At 54.5% G+C, this 16508-nt stretch overlaps 1 protein-coding gene across 2 annotated transcripts in view; it reads left to right on the top strand.

Moving 5' to 3' along the window:
- Window positions 1-16508, top strand: part of INTS3 (integrator complex subunit 3) — a 67325-nt gene that overhangs the window by 13787 nt on the left and 37030 nt on the right. Inside the window, exons 4-5 of one of the 2 annotated variants that reach the window (XM_074980720.1) lie at window positions 10883-10996; window positions 11464-11575. In XM_074980720.1, coding sequence (XP_074836821.1) covers window positions 10883-10996; window positions 11464-11575 — 226 coding nt within the window. The remainder of the gene's footprint in view (window positions 1-10882; window positions 10997-11463; window positions 11576-16508) is intronic. The other variant, XM_074980721.1, reaches the window with a different exon arrangement.

Here is a 16508-nt window from a genome sequence, read left to right as displayed (position 1 = left end):
GTGCTTCTCAGCAGGAGTAGCCGAGGCACAAGATGGCCAAGCCACGCTGCCAGAGACTCTGGGTGGTGGGGTGTTGTTTGAACAGCTGAGCACGGGCTTCTCTAACATGCAGCTCTTTGCCTCGCCACACACACTTTCAGCTGCAGCCTGCCTGGCTGGTCACCGTAAGTATGGGGCCAGAGGTCGCTGAACAACAAGAGCACAGCATTCTGCTGTTACTCCTGCTGCCAATGCACTGACAGAGCCCTTGCTCTGAAGAGCTCAGGCTGTGTGAAGACGAGCAGCAACAAGTATGTCTAGCTGGCCCAGCCATCGGGGAGGGTAGTAGTGCTGCCAAGCTCTGATTGGAGAGAGCTGTTGTATACACTCTTAGCTCTATTAGTGCAATGGGTTGTCTGGCTGCTAATTGGATTGTCAGGGGAAGCAGCTCTTTTGTTGAACCCGGTCAGTCATTTCCCCCTTGTCCCGTCTTTGGAAACCTGGGCTGCCAGGGAGAAGTGAAGGCTGTGGGTGAGCGTTGCACGTTTCTTTAAACATGATCCTCTTGTTTGTTGCTGGTACAGGTTGAACCTCTCCAGTCCAGCACCCTCAGGACCTGACCGGTGCTGAGCCATGGGAGGTCAATGTTTTCTAGCACATTACCAACATGTGCACTGCTCACTGGGTGTCTTAGAAGACCTTTAGGAGTAAATCAGAGCTAAGTAACAGCAGAGAACGCTGAGAGTCAGGGCTGGTGCCTGTAAACAAACTTTATGCAACTGCGGGAAACTTGGACGCTCCCATGATAAGTGGACATCCTGCTGACTCAAGTCACGCTGGACCACAGATGCTGCCAGACTGGAGAGGTTCATCCTTGCAGCCTAAATATGGGTTTGAAGATGTTTGCTGTTTTACCATTAGTGTCCATCTGAACTTGCTGGTGTTGCTGGTTGCTTGGAAAGGGGCTATTGACTGGAGGTGATGTTCTGTTCTTCTCAACTGGAAAATGTTCCTGAGCCGTGCAATTCTCCATGAAGTGAGTTGGCCAGCGGTGTTGGGGGAGGCTTCCCCTTAATGTAGCTGCGGTGCCTGGAGTGACGAGGCCCTGAGCAGTTGAGAGACAGGAGCGATGGAGCGTGCAAATGATCATGGAGGTGTGTCACCAGCTCTTAGAGGCTGTGGCTGCTTCCCAGCTTTGGTTTTGTGGCTGGACTGGAGGGGTGCAAGGCCTGTCCCTGGGATCCTGGCTGCACCATTCCCGGTGGCTCAGTGGCAGCATTCTCTCGTGGAGTCGGTGAACCACACGCTTGGTGCCGTAGGCATACCTATGGCTTTCACCTGCCTCCGTGTCCCCAGAGTGGCCCTGGGAGGGCTGGGAGATGAGATGCTTGGGGTGGGGTTCAGATGCAGTTCAGTGAACAGGCACCATGTTGAAGTCAAAGGGATTGAAGTGAATGCTGCGGATGAGGGCTCTGTGTGCTCTGAGTGGCCACAAGGGAAGGGTGCCCTGTAGCTGGATTCATGCAACATTGTCCATCGCTGTGCGAGTGCTTTGGGACAGGGCTGGAGCCCGCAGGTCAGGGTCGCTTTCAGTGGCGAAAATGAAATCCCCTTCTGCTCAGCTGGGACAGACAATAGCTCCAGGAGGACAGGCTGTCCCTTTGCCACCCGTACCTCTCCAGTCATACTCTTCCCTGTGTTCGCTTCACCCTGTGCTCCGAAGCCGCGGAAGCAGGTCCCGTCTGCTCCGTCCTCTCTGCACCTTCCAGTGGGTGTGATATGGTGCTGCAGCCAGGCCGTGAATGTCTGCTCTGAGACTGCAGTGGAGGGCACAGCTGCTGTTTGTGGCACCTGGCTGGCTCTGCTGCTTTGGTCAAGTCTTACAAGCACCCCCGTGTTTGGGAGGGGAGTGAGTGGGCAGGGGATGGGACAGGATGGACTGTGGGTGGGCTCTCCGCCGTTCTCAGAAGCCGGCGGGATGGGGATTTGGTTGTCTTCTCCTCGGTCATTGCCCACTTCCTTTCCCGTGCACCTACCCCCCCATGCTGTATGCCACCGGCAGGTGGCAGGGTTTACTTCTGGCTCTGCCTCCTTGCGTGACAGTGGAAAGTTCCCACATCCCTGGGTGACTCCCTGTGATGGGGTTCAGGGGTCCCCATGCACTGCACCCCATCCGCTGGCAGGAGTGACTCTCACTCAGCAGGTACAACAGGAGGTTTATTAGGCAACAGATGCTCAGTTTCTCACAGAAGCGTCTGTACAGCCGGCAGAGACAGTCATTCCAACCCGTCCTGGGGAGAGGAGCCCGAGGGGTGCCCTTCTGGGGTGTAGCTTCCCCCTCCTCAGGCTGGCTGCCTTCCAGCTCCCTCTTCCCTCCTGCCTCTAAGCGCCGCCCCCCCCCCCCATTCAAAAACAGCTCAGCTCCACCCTCCTCTTTGTTCAGGGCTGAGGTGTTACCTGCCAGCCTGGGTTATAGCCCCAGGGTCATCCTTAGCCACTGGGAGCTGCTCTGCTTGTCTCTCACATCCAGCCTGAGTCTCACAGATGCACCCCCCCCACTCCATCACACCCCGTCTTGGGCTGCAGCTGGGAGAGATTGCTTGCCCAGCTGGTGAGGCAGCTTGTGCTGGGGACAGGCTGTGAGATCCCTTCCCCGCAGCTGACTAGATCGCAGACTCAAGAGTCCTTCCCACATCGCACAAGTGTGCTCAAGTTTAGGGAGGCCTGCACCAGCCCTTCTCCAGGGCACTGTCACTGCACAGGGCGGGCAGGAGGGAGGACATGGCCCAGAATCCCTTAGGTAGGATTGGAGGGTAGCAGGTAAGTCCTGGTGTGGAGCTTGGTCAGGAGGCCGGGTTAGCAGCCCAGAAAGGGTGTGGGATAAGTAAAGATCACAAGGGCCAAGGCCGGGTCTCCTGCCAAACAGGGGATGTGCTGCCCCGGAATCTCTGGCACTAAAGCCGTGGGACTGGAATACTGTGGTGGTGTCTCCTGCTGTTTATCTGCGGTTCGGCCTTTTGGCCCCTCAAGGCTCCACCCCCAAATCTGCCCTCTTTGCTTGCTCACAACCCCCCATGGTGTGCGTTGGCAGCTGCGTCCTTAAGGTTGGTAACTCCCATGCCCAGTGAGGCTGCAGGCTGGGACCTCTTCGTGCCAGGAATGCAGCCGTGGCAGCCACAGGCAGGGGCCCGGCTTACGGGTGCAAGGGCATGGCTGGGGGGCGCAGGGACCGACCATTTGGTGGATAGACATTTGGACACAAGTGGGACCAATCTGCACTGCTGGAAGTGTGCCTGACCTGGGTCCCTCCCCTTCCTTGCTGCTGCCTGAGCTGACCATCCGGTAGGCTCTGTGCACACCTCACGCTGGGGCCCCTTGCTAGCAGATGACTAGCCGCTGCTGCTGGTTCTAGCAGCGCTGGGGGAAGCCTGTCTACGGTTGTTCCTAGAGCTGAGAGCAGGTGTGTCATGTCTGCATCCCTCCAGGCTGTGCTGCTAGGTGCTCCTGGCTAGAGCCCCGTGGCTGCTCATGTGTGATGGAGTGGGGGATACCTGTGTGTGTGTGAGTGGCTCACAGAGGGTTAGGGGCTCCTGCTGAGGGTAACCCTGACGACCAGGTAACACCTTTGTACTGCAGACAAAGGAGGAGGTGGAGCCTGAGGGGTTTGAATTGGAACTGGGAGTTGGAAGCAGTTAGTCTGGGCTGGGAGAGAGAGACAAAGGAGGGGGCCAGGCCCCAGCTCTGGGGGCCCCTCGGGGCCTCCTCTCCCCAACATGGATTGGACTGGCTGTCTCTGCCTGCTGTACTGACTCCTCTGTATGGTGCTGTGTCCTGTCGGCTAATAAACCTGCTGTTTTCCTGCTGAGTGAGAGACTCTTCTGCCTGCGGACAGGGTGCAGAGCTTGGGGGACCCCAGAACCCCATCACACTGGTGTCAGAAGTGGGATGTTCTGCACCCTGAGGATGGAGCATCCAGCAGTAAATGACTGGGGCCCCGAAAGAAGTGGGGCCTGCGAGACCCAGGTGTGCTGATGGGCAGTGAGGTGCAGCTCCCCAAGGCGGAGGGGCCTGCGGCCGAACCCAAGCAACTGCGGTCGTGGTTCTCGAGAGGGGGTGCCACACCCGAGCAGGGGTTACTCCTGGGAATCTGTTGGAGTCGGTCCCAGAAGGTGGAGGGGCTGAGGGCCCAACCCCCAGAAAACAAGTGACCCACAAGGAGGCTGACGCTGAATGAGTTCTTCCCAAGACAGTGTGCTCATGGTCCTTGAGAGTGGGTGTCACACTAAAGAAGGGGTTCCTCTGGGAGTCTGTTGGAGTCGGTCCCAGAGGGCAGAGGGGCCTACGGCCTAACCCCGGGGAGCTTGTGACCCGCAAGGAGCCTGGCACACTGAAGGGATTCTTCCAGGAATCGTGGGGTGCAGAGGGCATCAGCCTGAGAGCCTGCAACCACGCTGAGCAACTCCGCTGTGAAGTGGCAGCACCTGGAAACCGAATCGAGATCAAAGAAGCTGGACAAGGCAGTGTGGATGTGCAGTGGCGGAGCTGAGGGCTGGGGAGAATCCTGCAGAGGTGAGCCCGGATCGGGGCGGGGAACCCCGGACTGCCTGGAGCTCTGAACCGAGTGGCCTGCCTCAGCTCAAGGAGGGAAGGAGCGATTCCAACCCATCATCTACTAGTGGCCAAGACAGACCTGTGAAGAGTTTTCCAGGCCTGGGCCGAGGAAGGTGCCTGTGTGTCTGTGCAGGAAAGCAGCTGATCCACTGGGAATGGCAAGTTGTCTGTGAGAGAAGCTGCTTCACCTTCTGTGTGTGTGTGGAGACCAGCCGGGGGGCTGGGACAAAGGAGAGAGTGTCTCCCATTGTCTGTCTGTGTTGAACAGCAGCAGCAGCCTGGGGAGAGAGCAGAGCCTGCGTTTGGAAAAGGTGCCAATGAGGAAACTAGCCCATTGTCTGAGGAAGACTTCCCCAGCCTAGGGTGGCTGGAGAAGGATCCACCAGAAAAGAGCATTCCAGGTGTGTCTCTGAATCCAGCCATGGGGGCTGGAGCAGAGGGAATGGCTCTGGGATGGGCAGTGGTATCCCTGCTAAGGACACTGGTCCTTGGTGCAAAAAAAGTGCATCTGCTTCTGGGGAAGTGAATCCTTTGCCTGAGCCTGTGGGGGCTCGAGATGGAGCCAAGATCCCAGAGCTGGATCTGAGGGCAGCTGAAGCCCAGATGGGAAGTGGGCCTACCTCTGTGTCTCTCAGGGGGGATGATGCTTTAACTTGGTCTAATCCAGTTAGTATCATCAGGGAATCCCAGAGACCAGACGATTCTGGTACTTGTTCTTTGCCTGATGCTGAGGTGTTACTGGGAGGGGGTGAGAGGACTCTGTCCTACCAGAGTCATCCTCTCACCAGGACACAAGAACAGATGGGCAATGGAGTTATGCTGAGTGATGAAGATAAAGGAGCTGGTAGCAGAAGGGAGGAAAGGGATCCTAAACTTCTGTCCGGTGGTACTGGCTGTCTGCCTGGAGGGGGATTACGTGGGAATCTGCCTGATGGGCCAGAAGTGATCCTGGGTGTAGGTGAAACCCAGGAGCTGGTTGTGCCTCAAGGGAGCAGTGCCCCTGTGGAGCCAGACAGGGGTGAGTTATTGTTTGGGGGAGCTCTTGAGGAAGAGAATTTCCCTGAAACTTTTCCTGACCCGTCTGTGGGGACTGCAGAAAATGGGAGTGAGGTGAAGGAGAGTGAACAGGAAAGGTGCTTGTCTGTAAGAGCCAGAGCAGCCCTTTGCCTGGGGAGAAGTTTGTTTCAGCTCCTGATGGCCAGGACCTGCCTGAGTGTGAAACCACTGGCTGTGGTCTGGAAGGGTCCAAAGCAGGCAGTGTAAAAATTTCTCAGGAATTGGAAGTTGGTGCAAGTAAAGTGAAAACTATCAGGGAATGTGAGCAGCCCTGTGAGAACCAAATAAAACAGCTGCACAGTCAGTCTCTGTAGGATGCAGGAGAGCGCCAGCAATTCCCCATCTCCAGATGGTGGAAACACTTATATTCTCATACTGGATTCGACTTCTGATTCCATGGGGAGGCAGTAGTTGGAGGTGGAAGGACAAAGGAGCTTTGGGCCTGGTGGGCCAGTAAGGGATAAACAGGGATTCCTTCATGTGGATTCTGCGTCTGGGACTCACAAAACAACTCTCAGAAAGCAGTTTGGTTTGCAAATTTCCAGGCTGGCTGGGAGGGGGCCGTCTCCCTGAGATCATCAATGGCCCAGCTCTTGTTAGAAGGGAGGGCACAGCCAGAGAGATCAAATTTCCACCCCAGGGGGCAAGGGAGAAGATTAGAACTTGATGGTGCTAAGAAAGGCCTCAGCCATTTATCCCCAAAATACCAGATTCTCAAGGATGGTGCACAAAGGTTGTGGTCTACCAAAGAGCAACGTAAATGTACAGTTGCAATGGGTTTGTTCTGTTACTCACGCTGACTGCTGTAACCAAGGGGTGCTGCTACCAAAAGCTGTAGAATTGTACCATGCACTGAATGTTTGAAAAGAGCCATGTGACATGATGACATTGATGTAGAAGCATGAATTGTATGTTGAAGGAGTCTGTAACTCTGAAATGTCACCATTGTTCCCTGTAACTAGTCTTGCAACCTCTCACGTGAGGAGGAACATTCCAAACCTATTGTGTGGCATGGAAGGGGAAACTGAGGCACGCAGCCATTGTGGTGGTCTGGCTAAATGCCAAGGGTGGAAGCATTTGTACCTTCTTTTACTGGACTGTAACTGAATTCCAGACATTGGCCGGAGCAGCTGTATGGGCTGGTGGTCAGATGGGGCAGGACCCAGACCACAAAAGACCTGTTTGATCTGTTGGTGCTGCAGCATCTGTATGGGCTCTGCCCGCCCGACTTGAGAACATGGCTGACGGACCGGAGCCGAAGCAGGGAGACCGACCAACCCAAGGGAACTCAAGGGACTTGCCCGGCTGCATCACATGAAAAGGGCCAAGACCAAGCTCCTGACTTGGAGCCTCCCCCAGCAGGACTATGATGTGGAGGTGGTGCACATCAAGGGGAGAACAGAGGGTACAGCCAATGCCCTGTCACAAGGGGAGAGCCCCGAACTTCCCCAGGTCACCAGTTGAGTGACCCCGCTCAGTTCGGTCTGGAAGTGGGGAGAGATGTGATGGAGTGGGGGATACCTGTGTGTGTGTGAGTGGCTCACAGAGGGTGAGGGGCTCCTGCTGAGGGTAACCCTGACGACCAGGTAACACCTTTGTACTGCAGACAAAGGAGGAGGTGGAGCCTGAGGGGTTTGAATTGGAACTGGGAGTTGGGAAGCCGTTAGTCTGGGCTGGGAGAGAGAGACAAAGGAGGGGGCCAGGCCCCAGCTCTGGGGGCCCCTCGGGGCCTCCTCTCCCCAACATGGATTGGACTGGCTGTCTCTGCCTGCTGTACTGACTCCTCTGTATGATGCTGTGTCCTGTCGGCTAATAAACCTGCTGTTTTCCTGCTGAGTGAGAGACTCTCCTGCCTGCGGACAGGGTGCAGAGCTTGGGGGACCCCAGAACCCCATCACATCATGTCACCTGCCTGGGATGCGGTGCCACTCCCCCTGCATGCTGTGTGCTGTGCAGCGTCCCAGCCCGCCGACGAGTAGAGCTCTGCAGGGTCAGGGGCATGAGGAAAGGACCTCAAGTCTCTCCACATTTCTCCCAGCATCCCCCCACCCTGTTCGGAGAGCAGCCCATCCTCACGCTGGCTCCTCTGGGCCTCCTGGCCTGCGTCCCAGTGCCTGGTGTTCCTGGTGCTTTCTTGCCTGCCTAGCCGCAGCCCCGCATGGCTGACGGGGAGACGGTGAACAAAAAGGCGTCGGACTAGTGGAGCATTGCTGCAGACGTTGTTGGCGGGGGAGGAAGCGGAGCAGTCACTGGCACCTTGCTGGCTGATTAAGAAATCCAAACACAAGCCCTTCGTAGCCAGCTGAGGCCCAGCTGAGGGATGCTCCCTTGATCTCCTGGCCCCCTGCGCCGGGAGGGAGAGGTTAACTGCAGTGAACTCATCCAGCTGTGGGCTGGGACACTCCGCGCTTCAAGGTTCCGAGTGGCAGCGGCTGAGCTGTATGAAGTGCCTCCTCCGCTGTGCCCTTTGGCTTTAATTAAGGTTCTGCTCCGGGCCTGAGGACAAGCCGAGCCCCCGGGTGCAGAGTGCCTGCTCCCCTGGCATCTTTCCCTCTGCGTCGGGGGAGGCTCTTCTGCATGGCCGGATGTACCCACTTGAAACTCTCCCCTTCCTGCTAATGAACGGGCCTGTCGCAGTGGTGGCTCTGACCCACCAAGAGCAGGCACAAGGTGATGGATCACTTGCCTCCTTGAGACGTATGAAGAGAGTCATGTGAAAACACACCTGCCCACCACCACACGAGCATGGGAGGTGGTTCTCCTTGTGCCGCCCGTCCCCCGGGAGCGCGGCGTTAACAGAGAATCCATTGCTGGGGGTGACGTCTGGAACTCCAGGGTTAAGTGACATGTGAGACGTGCTCACCGTTGAGTTGTGTCCAACTCCAGACCTGCTCTGACAAGGCAACTTTCCTCCCCTCAAACCTTTGGGACTTGTGGGGTGTATGTGAGAAGCTGAAACCCACCTGGGCCTGCTACTGCCATCACCCTGGTGTCAAAATTTCCATCCCTTTGGCAGCACCGTCTGAGCCCCTGTTCTACTGGCTCCCCCACTCCCTGGGGCCTTCTGGAGACAGAACCAGGCCAGGCCCCTTTGGGGTGGGCTCTGTGGGTGTCAGGGCACAGCCCAGGTGAAGGTTCCCACTGGATTTGCACTGCAAAGCTGCAGTGTGTTGGCTGCATGGAAGCTGTCCTGGGCAGTGGGAGCCATTTGAAGCCAACAAGTTCGAGTCATGGAGCTCAGCTGGGTTGGTTTAAGAGGAATTTTTTGAAGCTGGCTGCCCGGTAATATCCTGGTGGAGGTTGCCTTGGCCAGGCAGCTTCCTTGGAACACAGAGGTGACATGCAGATAGGCCTCACCCCGCTGGGCCAGTTTGCAGCAGCAGAAGAGTCAGACCCAGGAGGGGAGGCTGCAGAAGTTACTGACTGAGAAGGATCAGAGGGGTTGTCATGTTAGTCTGCGTCTGCAAAAACAACGAGAAGTCCTGGAGCAGCTTATAGGCCAACAGATTTATTGGAGCATAAGCTTTTGTGGGCCATGGTCTGCTTCATCAGATGGAACTTCATCTGATGAAGTGGGTCTCTGCCTGCAAAAGCTTGTGCTCTAGTACATCTGTTAGTCTATGAGGTGCCACAGGACTTCTTGTTCTGACTGAGAAGGAAAAATACTGGAGGCAAGGCGGGTGGAATGGTGTGCTGGACCCACACAACCGCAGCAGTGCAGCACGCAGAGAAAGACGCTGCCAGCCAGACGTGGTGCTCGTGTGCACTGCTAAGGCTGGGGCTGGGGCAGTCGGCAAGGGGAATGCCGGGGGACTGGTACCAGAGCGTCCTGGTTGGTAAGTGAGGACCAGAAGAGATCTGCTCCAGGAGGGGGGTGACTCGGACAGATCCCCGAGGGCAGGGGGAGCAGCCTGGTCACCTGGGATGGAGCAAAGCAAGAGGGAGCTTAGCCTGTGGCGTAGCCCAGGTGGGCGGTGGAGAGCCCAGCCAGTGCTGTGCCTGTGACACGCAGGTCTAGCAGGAGTTGCCGTGGTGGTGTTACAGCGATGCTGTCGAGGTGCAGTTCGGTGGCAGAGGCCACTGCTCCCGGGCAGGCAGCTGGGCAGGCTGGGACCTGGCTCCTCTTGGCGGAAACCCCTTTAGCATTTCCAAAGGATGAAAGGCCACGTGAACCCTCCACCTGCTGCCTGAATGTTTTATGCCTGTAGGTGCTGCCTGAGGCGTGAACCCAGGGAGTCCAATCAAAGAGCTCTTTCAGGGTCTCATTAACTCTCCAAGAGAAGCACAGCCCTGCTGTCCAGGACGTGGTGACATTTAACAATGTGACAAATTAACAGTCGTGTGGAACCACTTGGCAAATTAGTTCCTAATCACCTCTCCTGTCTCGCTGACTGGGGACCTGGCAAAACGAGGCCAGACCCAGCCAGCAGCTTCGCTTGCTGGTGGGAAAGGCTCTTGCTGTGCCCAGAACATGACACCTAGCCGTGGCTGTCTCCAGGGTCTGCCCTGGGTTGCGGTGGTCTGGATTTTGCTGGTGACTTCTCAGCCTGGTCTCTCTGTGGTTGGCGGGAAGTCATCCCTGGCTAGCAGAGAGGTAGGAAGGAGCCGGTGGCTTGGGAACAGCCTGCTTGTGCTGCTTCTCTGTACACCATTGGTGAGCCAGGGCCTGGCTGTGCCTGGGGCTGGTAACCCTGACCGCTTCAGGGCTTTGCAGGGAGGCTCAGGTGAGGCAGGTGTGTCACGAAAGGGGTGATGTGCTGGGGATGGGGACATGTTGCACTGGAGATCTCCACTCATGTGCCGCCAGAGAGGCGGCTGACTAAAATTCTGTTTCCCAGCTGGCATCGGACTTGGCAGGACAAAGCTGAACCGGCAGGGCCCCTAGCCATTGATCCTGCAATTTTCTCCTCCCTTGGGGGAGGCCTGCGTGCAGGAGGACGGGTTAGCCCAGGAACTGGTGATTGAGGGTACAGGCCAGGGAGAGTGCAGGGGCTAGGACAGGTTTCTTGCCTCTTGGGTCAGTGATGAGGCCAAGTCTGGATGGAAAGGAGCCTGGCTGTTGTCTGCCTGCTTCTCTGCAGCTGCTCTTGCTTCGTGTGCCCATTCGGAAGCTAGTTAGCTTGGTGTCCCACGCCCCCAGGCAGGGTCAGGGTGTTGTATGTTGGTCAGTTCGTTGGGCTGCTGAGTTGGGCTCACCTGTAACAGTCTGCTCCCCCCGGCCTTGTCTCTGCTGCAGTGTTACCGGGACCTGGCCCTAGTGAGCCGTGACGGCATGAACATTGTTCTGAGCAAGATCAACCAGATTCTCATGGAAAAGTACTTGAAGCTTCAGGACTCATGTCGGACTCAGGTGAGGAGAATCTACGGTGGCATCAGACTGGGCGAGCAGGAAGGGGTAGTAACCCCGCAGTGCCTGGGGCTTGGCGATGCCATTACAGCCGTAAGCAGGAAGCGGGGTGTGGAGGAGAGAGCAGGATTGGATGTTTGTGCCCCTGCCACAGCTGCTAATGACAGGACCCTGCTGACCTCGGGGCCGAGCCAGGCCAGGCCTGTCTTGTGCTGCGGGGGTGTAGGGTGGGTCTGTGGCCTGGACCAGGCTGGGGTATAGGGTGGGTCTGTGGCCTGGGCCAGGCCGGGCCTGTCTTGTGCTGCGGGGGTCTAGGGTGGGTCTGTGGCATGGACCGGGCTGGGGTGTAGGGTGAGTCTGTGGCCTGGGCCAGGCCGGGCCTGTCTTGTGCTGCGGGGGTGTAGGGTGGCTCCATGGCCCGGGCTGGACTGAGGTATGCTCTTGTTCCAGCACTGATTTCCCCTTCTCAGGCTGCCTTTGCTTTTCTCTGGCTCCAGCTGGTGTGGCTGTTGCGTGAGCTGGTGAAGAGTGGGGTGCTTGGGGCAGACGGTGTCTGCATGACCTTCATGAAGCAGATTGCAGGTGAGTGTCTGCAGCACCAGAGAATGGCCCCACTCACACCACACTGCCCCAGGGCCCTGCCCAGCAATGGCTGTAGCTGCAGGAGGCCTGGAGCCCACCCCATGGCAGCTGGAACCCTATGTGCTGCTGTGCTTGGGGCTGAGCCTGAATCTGGCTTGGAGCCTGAGCTGGGCTGGGGCAGCGGGCTTGGCAGCTTGTGCCCAGCTCTCGGAGCCTGACTTAGCAGCAGTGGCGCATTTCAGAGAGTAGTGCAAACCTGCCCTGACTCTGTTGATGGAGGGGCTAGTAGGGAGCATGAAGCAGATGGTAAACCGGCCCCTTTGAGGGTCTGCTGTGCAGGTCTGGGAGTCTGCCACAGCCCCAACGTCCTCCCTCGGGGGGTTTATCCCTGGGCTGGGCCAGGCCAGTGAGAACAAGGTGTGAGGTTAGGCAGTCCTGAGTTGGATTCCTCAGCTTCTCCTTCCCAGCGACCCAGCACAGTAGAGCCCTGACCCAGCTCTGACGTGGACAGTTGGGGAGCATGCTCAGATCCCGGGAGCTGGGATTCTCCCATGCAGGGCCTGTAACTCCTCCAGAGGGGCGGGTCTGGCCGGGTGGTAACAACTTGTTTGCTCCCACTGGGTGAGAGTGCGAACAGCCCCACTGTGCCCTTCCAAGCCCTTGCAGCATGTCCCCATGTGACAGTGCTAGGCACCTACCTCTATGGAGGAGGAAGTTGCATCTCATAAGAGAGCCTGGTGCTTCATTTTTATTCCCTGCAATGTGACGTGGGGCTGGCTTCATTAGAAATGGAAATGGAAACGGAAACCCTCCCCTTGGCTGCGGGGACCGGGTGGGCAAGGCCAGGTTAGCAGGATCAGGCACTGAGAATGACCCAGCCACGCACCCTTCCCCCCACCCCTCATTTGCGCAGTGTGATAACCGTGGACTAGTTTGACTCATGGTGATGGCATCCCTGCCTCCCTGCAGCTGAGGCTCCCTGGGCAAGGCCCCGTTCCATTCTGATGCTGCTGTCCTGCATTTGGCTGTTTTTATGATGCCTTAGTTTTCCCTCCTGTAGTTCCCTCCCTTAGTTTTCCCTCCCTATCTCTTAGGAGAGGGATGGGCTCCACCAGGCTTGAAATTTGCCCAAGACATGCCTCATGATAACTAACTCCGTACCGGATCAGTTGTTGCCCAGGTTAACAAGGACCACGCATTCCGTCGGCCACCAGGACGGTTGTGTTAAGTCAGCTACTGATGCAGTAAAAACCTTGCACGCAAGAAAATGGCTAACCGTAGGCATATGGAACATAAGATCACTTAATCAGACAGGTAAACTTAAAGAACTAACCTACGCAATGAAAAACTACACCTGGCATATCCTTGGACTCTGCAAAGTAAGATGGAAAAATTTTGGGGAGCTCAGAACAGACAAAGGCCATTTGTTCAATTATAGTGGAGAAGACGACAAACACCTTAATGGAGTAGGTTTCCTAATACATAGAGACATCGAGAACTCAGTTCTAGCTTGCTGCCCAATATCTATCAGGATCGTGTTCATATGTCTGAAAGCTTCACCGTTGAACATTACCGTCATCCAAGTGTATGCACTGACTACTGACCATGATGATGATTACATGGAAGGTTTCTACAGTCAACTTCAGGATACCATGATGCAATCTCCAAAAAGAGATATGGTAATTGTATAAGGTAACTGGAATGCCAAAATAGGCATGGACTCCATAAACACCTGGCAGAATCTCATTGGGCCCTCCTGTAACGAAGTGACTAATGACCAAGGTTTCCGACTATGGGATTTGCTGGCTATAACAACCTAGTAGTAGCAAACACACTGGCAGCCCATAAACCATCAAGACGTTGGACCTGGCATAGCCCCGACGGACAACATCACAACCAGATAGATTACATCCTAATTAAAAAGTGTTTCCAATCAGGTGTGAGCGTACACAAGACACATAGCTTCCTGGGGGCAGACATCGGGAGTGATCATAACCTGGTCCTAATGAGTTTTAAGGTATGACTGAAAAAGATTACCAAACCAAAGAACAGTCTCATTAAATTTAATCTGGACCGTTTTAAAGACCGAAATACCGTCAATGAGTTCCAAGCTATGGTAGGAGGGAAATTTGCTCCCCTGATCACACTTGAGCAAGACTAGAAACACTCACTAAAAGCTTCAAAAAGGTAGTCACAGAAACAGCTACAGAGATACTAGGAACATATCATCCCAAAAAGAAACAATGGATTACAAATGAGATTTGGAATCTTTGTGACCAAAGAAGGGAATTTAAGAAAAAGAAAAAATCTGCTGAAGGATTAACACAATATAGGATAATTAACAACAAAATAAAAACCACTAGGAAAGCAGCAAAAGAAAATTGGATCAAAAACTGCTGTTTAGAGATTGAAGAGCACCTAAATGCAAACAGTAAGAAAGCTTTTAAAACTATTAAAGGGTTAACACAGATTATAGAACACAGAATAAGCACCATACAAGACAAAACTGGCAACTGCCTCACTGAAGAGAGAGACATTATAAACAGGTGGACGGAATACTGCTCTGAGCTCTACAACTATAACTCCAGTGGAGATCCCAACATTCTGAAAGTTAACAACCCAACAGAAGAAACAAACTTTTCCATTCTACGGGAGGAAGTTGAAGCAGCCATTAAATCGCTAAAGACAGGAAAATCACCTGGCATAGATAACATCCCATCTGAACTTGTACAAAATGGAGGAAGCAGTACGGTTGACATGGTTATGATGATTTGCAGCAAAATATGGCAGAGTGGAGAATGGCCAACAACTTGGACTCAATCACTAATTATAATGCTTCCTAAAAAAAGAAACCTACAGTTATGTGAAAATTACAGGACCATCAGCTTAATTAGCCACCCTAGTAAGGTGATGCTGAAAATCATACTGAACAGACTACCACCCCAGGCCGAGAAGATTATTTCTGAAGAACAAGCCGGTTTTCGATCAGGCAGGGGGAGTACCACTGAACAGATTTTCAACCTATCTGTACTCTGTCAGAAATACAATTCACATCAGCAAAACCTGTACCATGTTTTTATTGATTTTAAAAAGGCCTGTGACAGAGTTTGGCACGCAGCTCTGTGGGCAGCAATGAAGCAATTTAACATCAACAGTAAACTCATTGACATAATTAAAAATTTATACGAAAAGGCCGGTAGTGCAGTATTGTTCAATGGTGCCCTTGGTGCCTGGTTCCGTACTGCTGTAGGAGTGCGACAGGGCTGCATACTCTCTCCTACCCTTTTCAACAGCTTTCTGGAACATATCATGATAGATGCCCTAGATGACCACACTGGAACCATAAGCATTGGTGGTCAATCTATAACTTCACAGATGACAGTGTTGGACTGGCAGGGAGTGAAAAAGAACTAGATAACCTTGTTAAAAGTCTATTTAAAACTTCAACAAAATATGGCATAAAAATAAACGCAGAAAAGACGAACCTCATGACCGACAATCCTAAAGGCATATCCGCACAAATATCCATAAAACAACAGAAATTGGAAGAAGTAAAACAATTTAAATACCTAGGGTCGATCATCTCTGATGCAGGTACAAAACCAGAAGTACTCGCTAGCACAGCAATAACAACCGCAGCAATGGAAAAATTAAAACCAATCTGGAGAGACAAAAACATATCCCTAAAGTCAAATGAAGGCTCATGCAAGCTCTTGTACACTTCATCTTTTTATATGCTTGTGAGACCCGGACTCTGACAGCAGAACTAGAGCTCAAGATCAAGGCCCTTGAAATGAGGCTATGCTGCAAGCTTCTTAACATCCCCTACATGGCGCACATTAGTAAGGAAGAGGTCAGAAACATCATCAACTCAGCAGTAGGACCTCATCACAACCTACTATCCGGAGTGAAAAGGAGTAAACTAAGATGGTATGGACGTGTAACGTGTTCATCAGGCCTGTCCAAAACTAGACAGTCAACGGCAAAAGGAGACGTGGCAGACGGAAAAACCAGTGGATAGATAGTATTAAAGAATGGACAGGGATGAGCTTTGCCACAACTCAGGGACTGGCACACGACCTCCAAAGATGGAGAGAGACTATAAGGAACGTTGTCATGAAGGCGCCCCAACGACCTCGGTCAAGGGACTGATCATGACGACGACGATGCCTTAGTGGTTGTGATCACTTTGGGATGGCTCACAGTGTGCCTGTGTCTTCCCTAATGATTCCCAACTGCCTGAGTACAGCTTGGGGCTTGTGGCACTTGCTGGTGACCGTATCTAGAGGGGAAGCGAAGGCAGCTGTGAAAACGTCAGGCAGAGAGCTGGTAATGCCGACTTTCCTGCCCGGTGGTATTTGGCACCAGGCATGTGCAGATGTGCACCGCCCCGGACACGCCTGGCATGGGGCACTCTGCTAGTCAGCTGGGAGGCACCTGGATCTCTCCACTCAGCTAACAGGGAACGCTGCCACTGTGGCTTCTAGCGCGGGAGACTCCTGGGCTGCAGTGGCCGAGAAGGGATTGAGCCTTGTGGTGGACAGTCAGCTGACCCCGCGCTCCCAGCGGGAGGCTGCGTCCAGAAGAGCATGTGGGATCCTGGGCTGTGCAAACAGGGAATCTCAAGTAGGAGTGAAGAGGTTCTGGCTGCGAGTCTGGCGCTGGTGCGACCACGGCTGGACACCGTGTCCCCTCCAGGAGCACTGTGCTAAAGTAGCCAGGGCTTGGGAAAGAGCCACAGGGATGAGGAGGAGGGTCTGGGAAGCAGGCTCGGAGCAAGACCCTGCAGATTGACAGGGGGCGAAGCGGGGACTGTCAGCCTAGCACGGGGCTCTGCAACCAGCACAGTGAGCAGAGCCGTCTTGTCCAGCTCCGTTGCGTCAGGAGCCCAGTGCGCGTCAATACGAGGCAGTCCTTGGTAAATGACGCCGCG

The sequence above is a fragment of the Carettochelys insculpta genome, chromosome 30 (genome assembly GCF_033958435.1).
Source record: "Carettochelys insculpta isolate YL-2023 chromosome 30, ASM3395843v1, whole genome shotgun sequence".
Taxonomy (NCBI): Eukaryota; Metazoa; Chordata; order Testudines; family Carettochelyidae; genus Carettochelys; species Carettochelys insculpta.
This window is presented reverse-complemented; position numbering and strand designations above follow the sequence as displayed.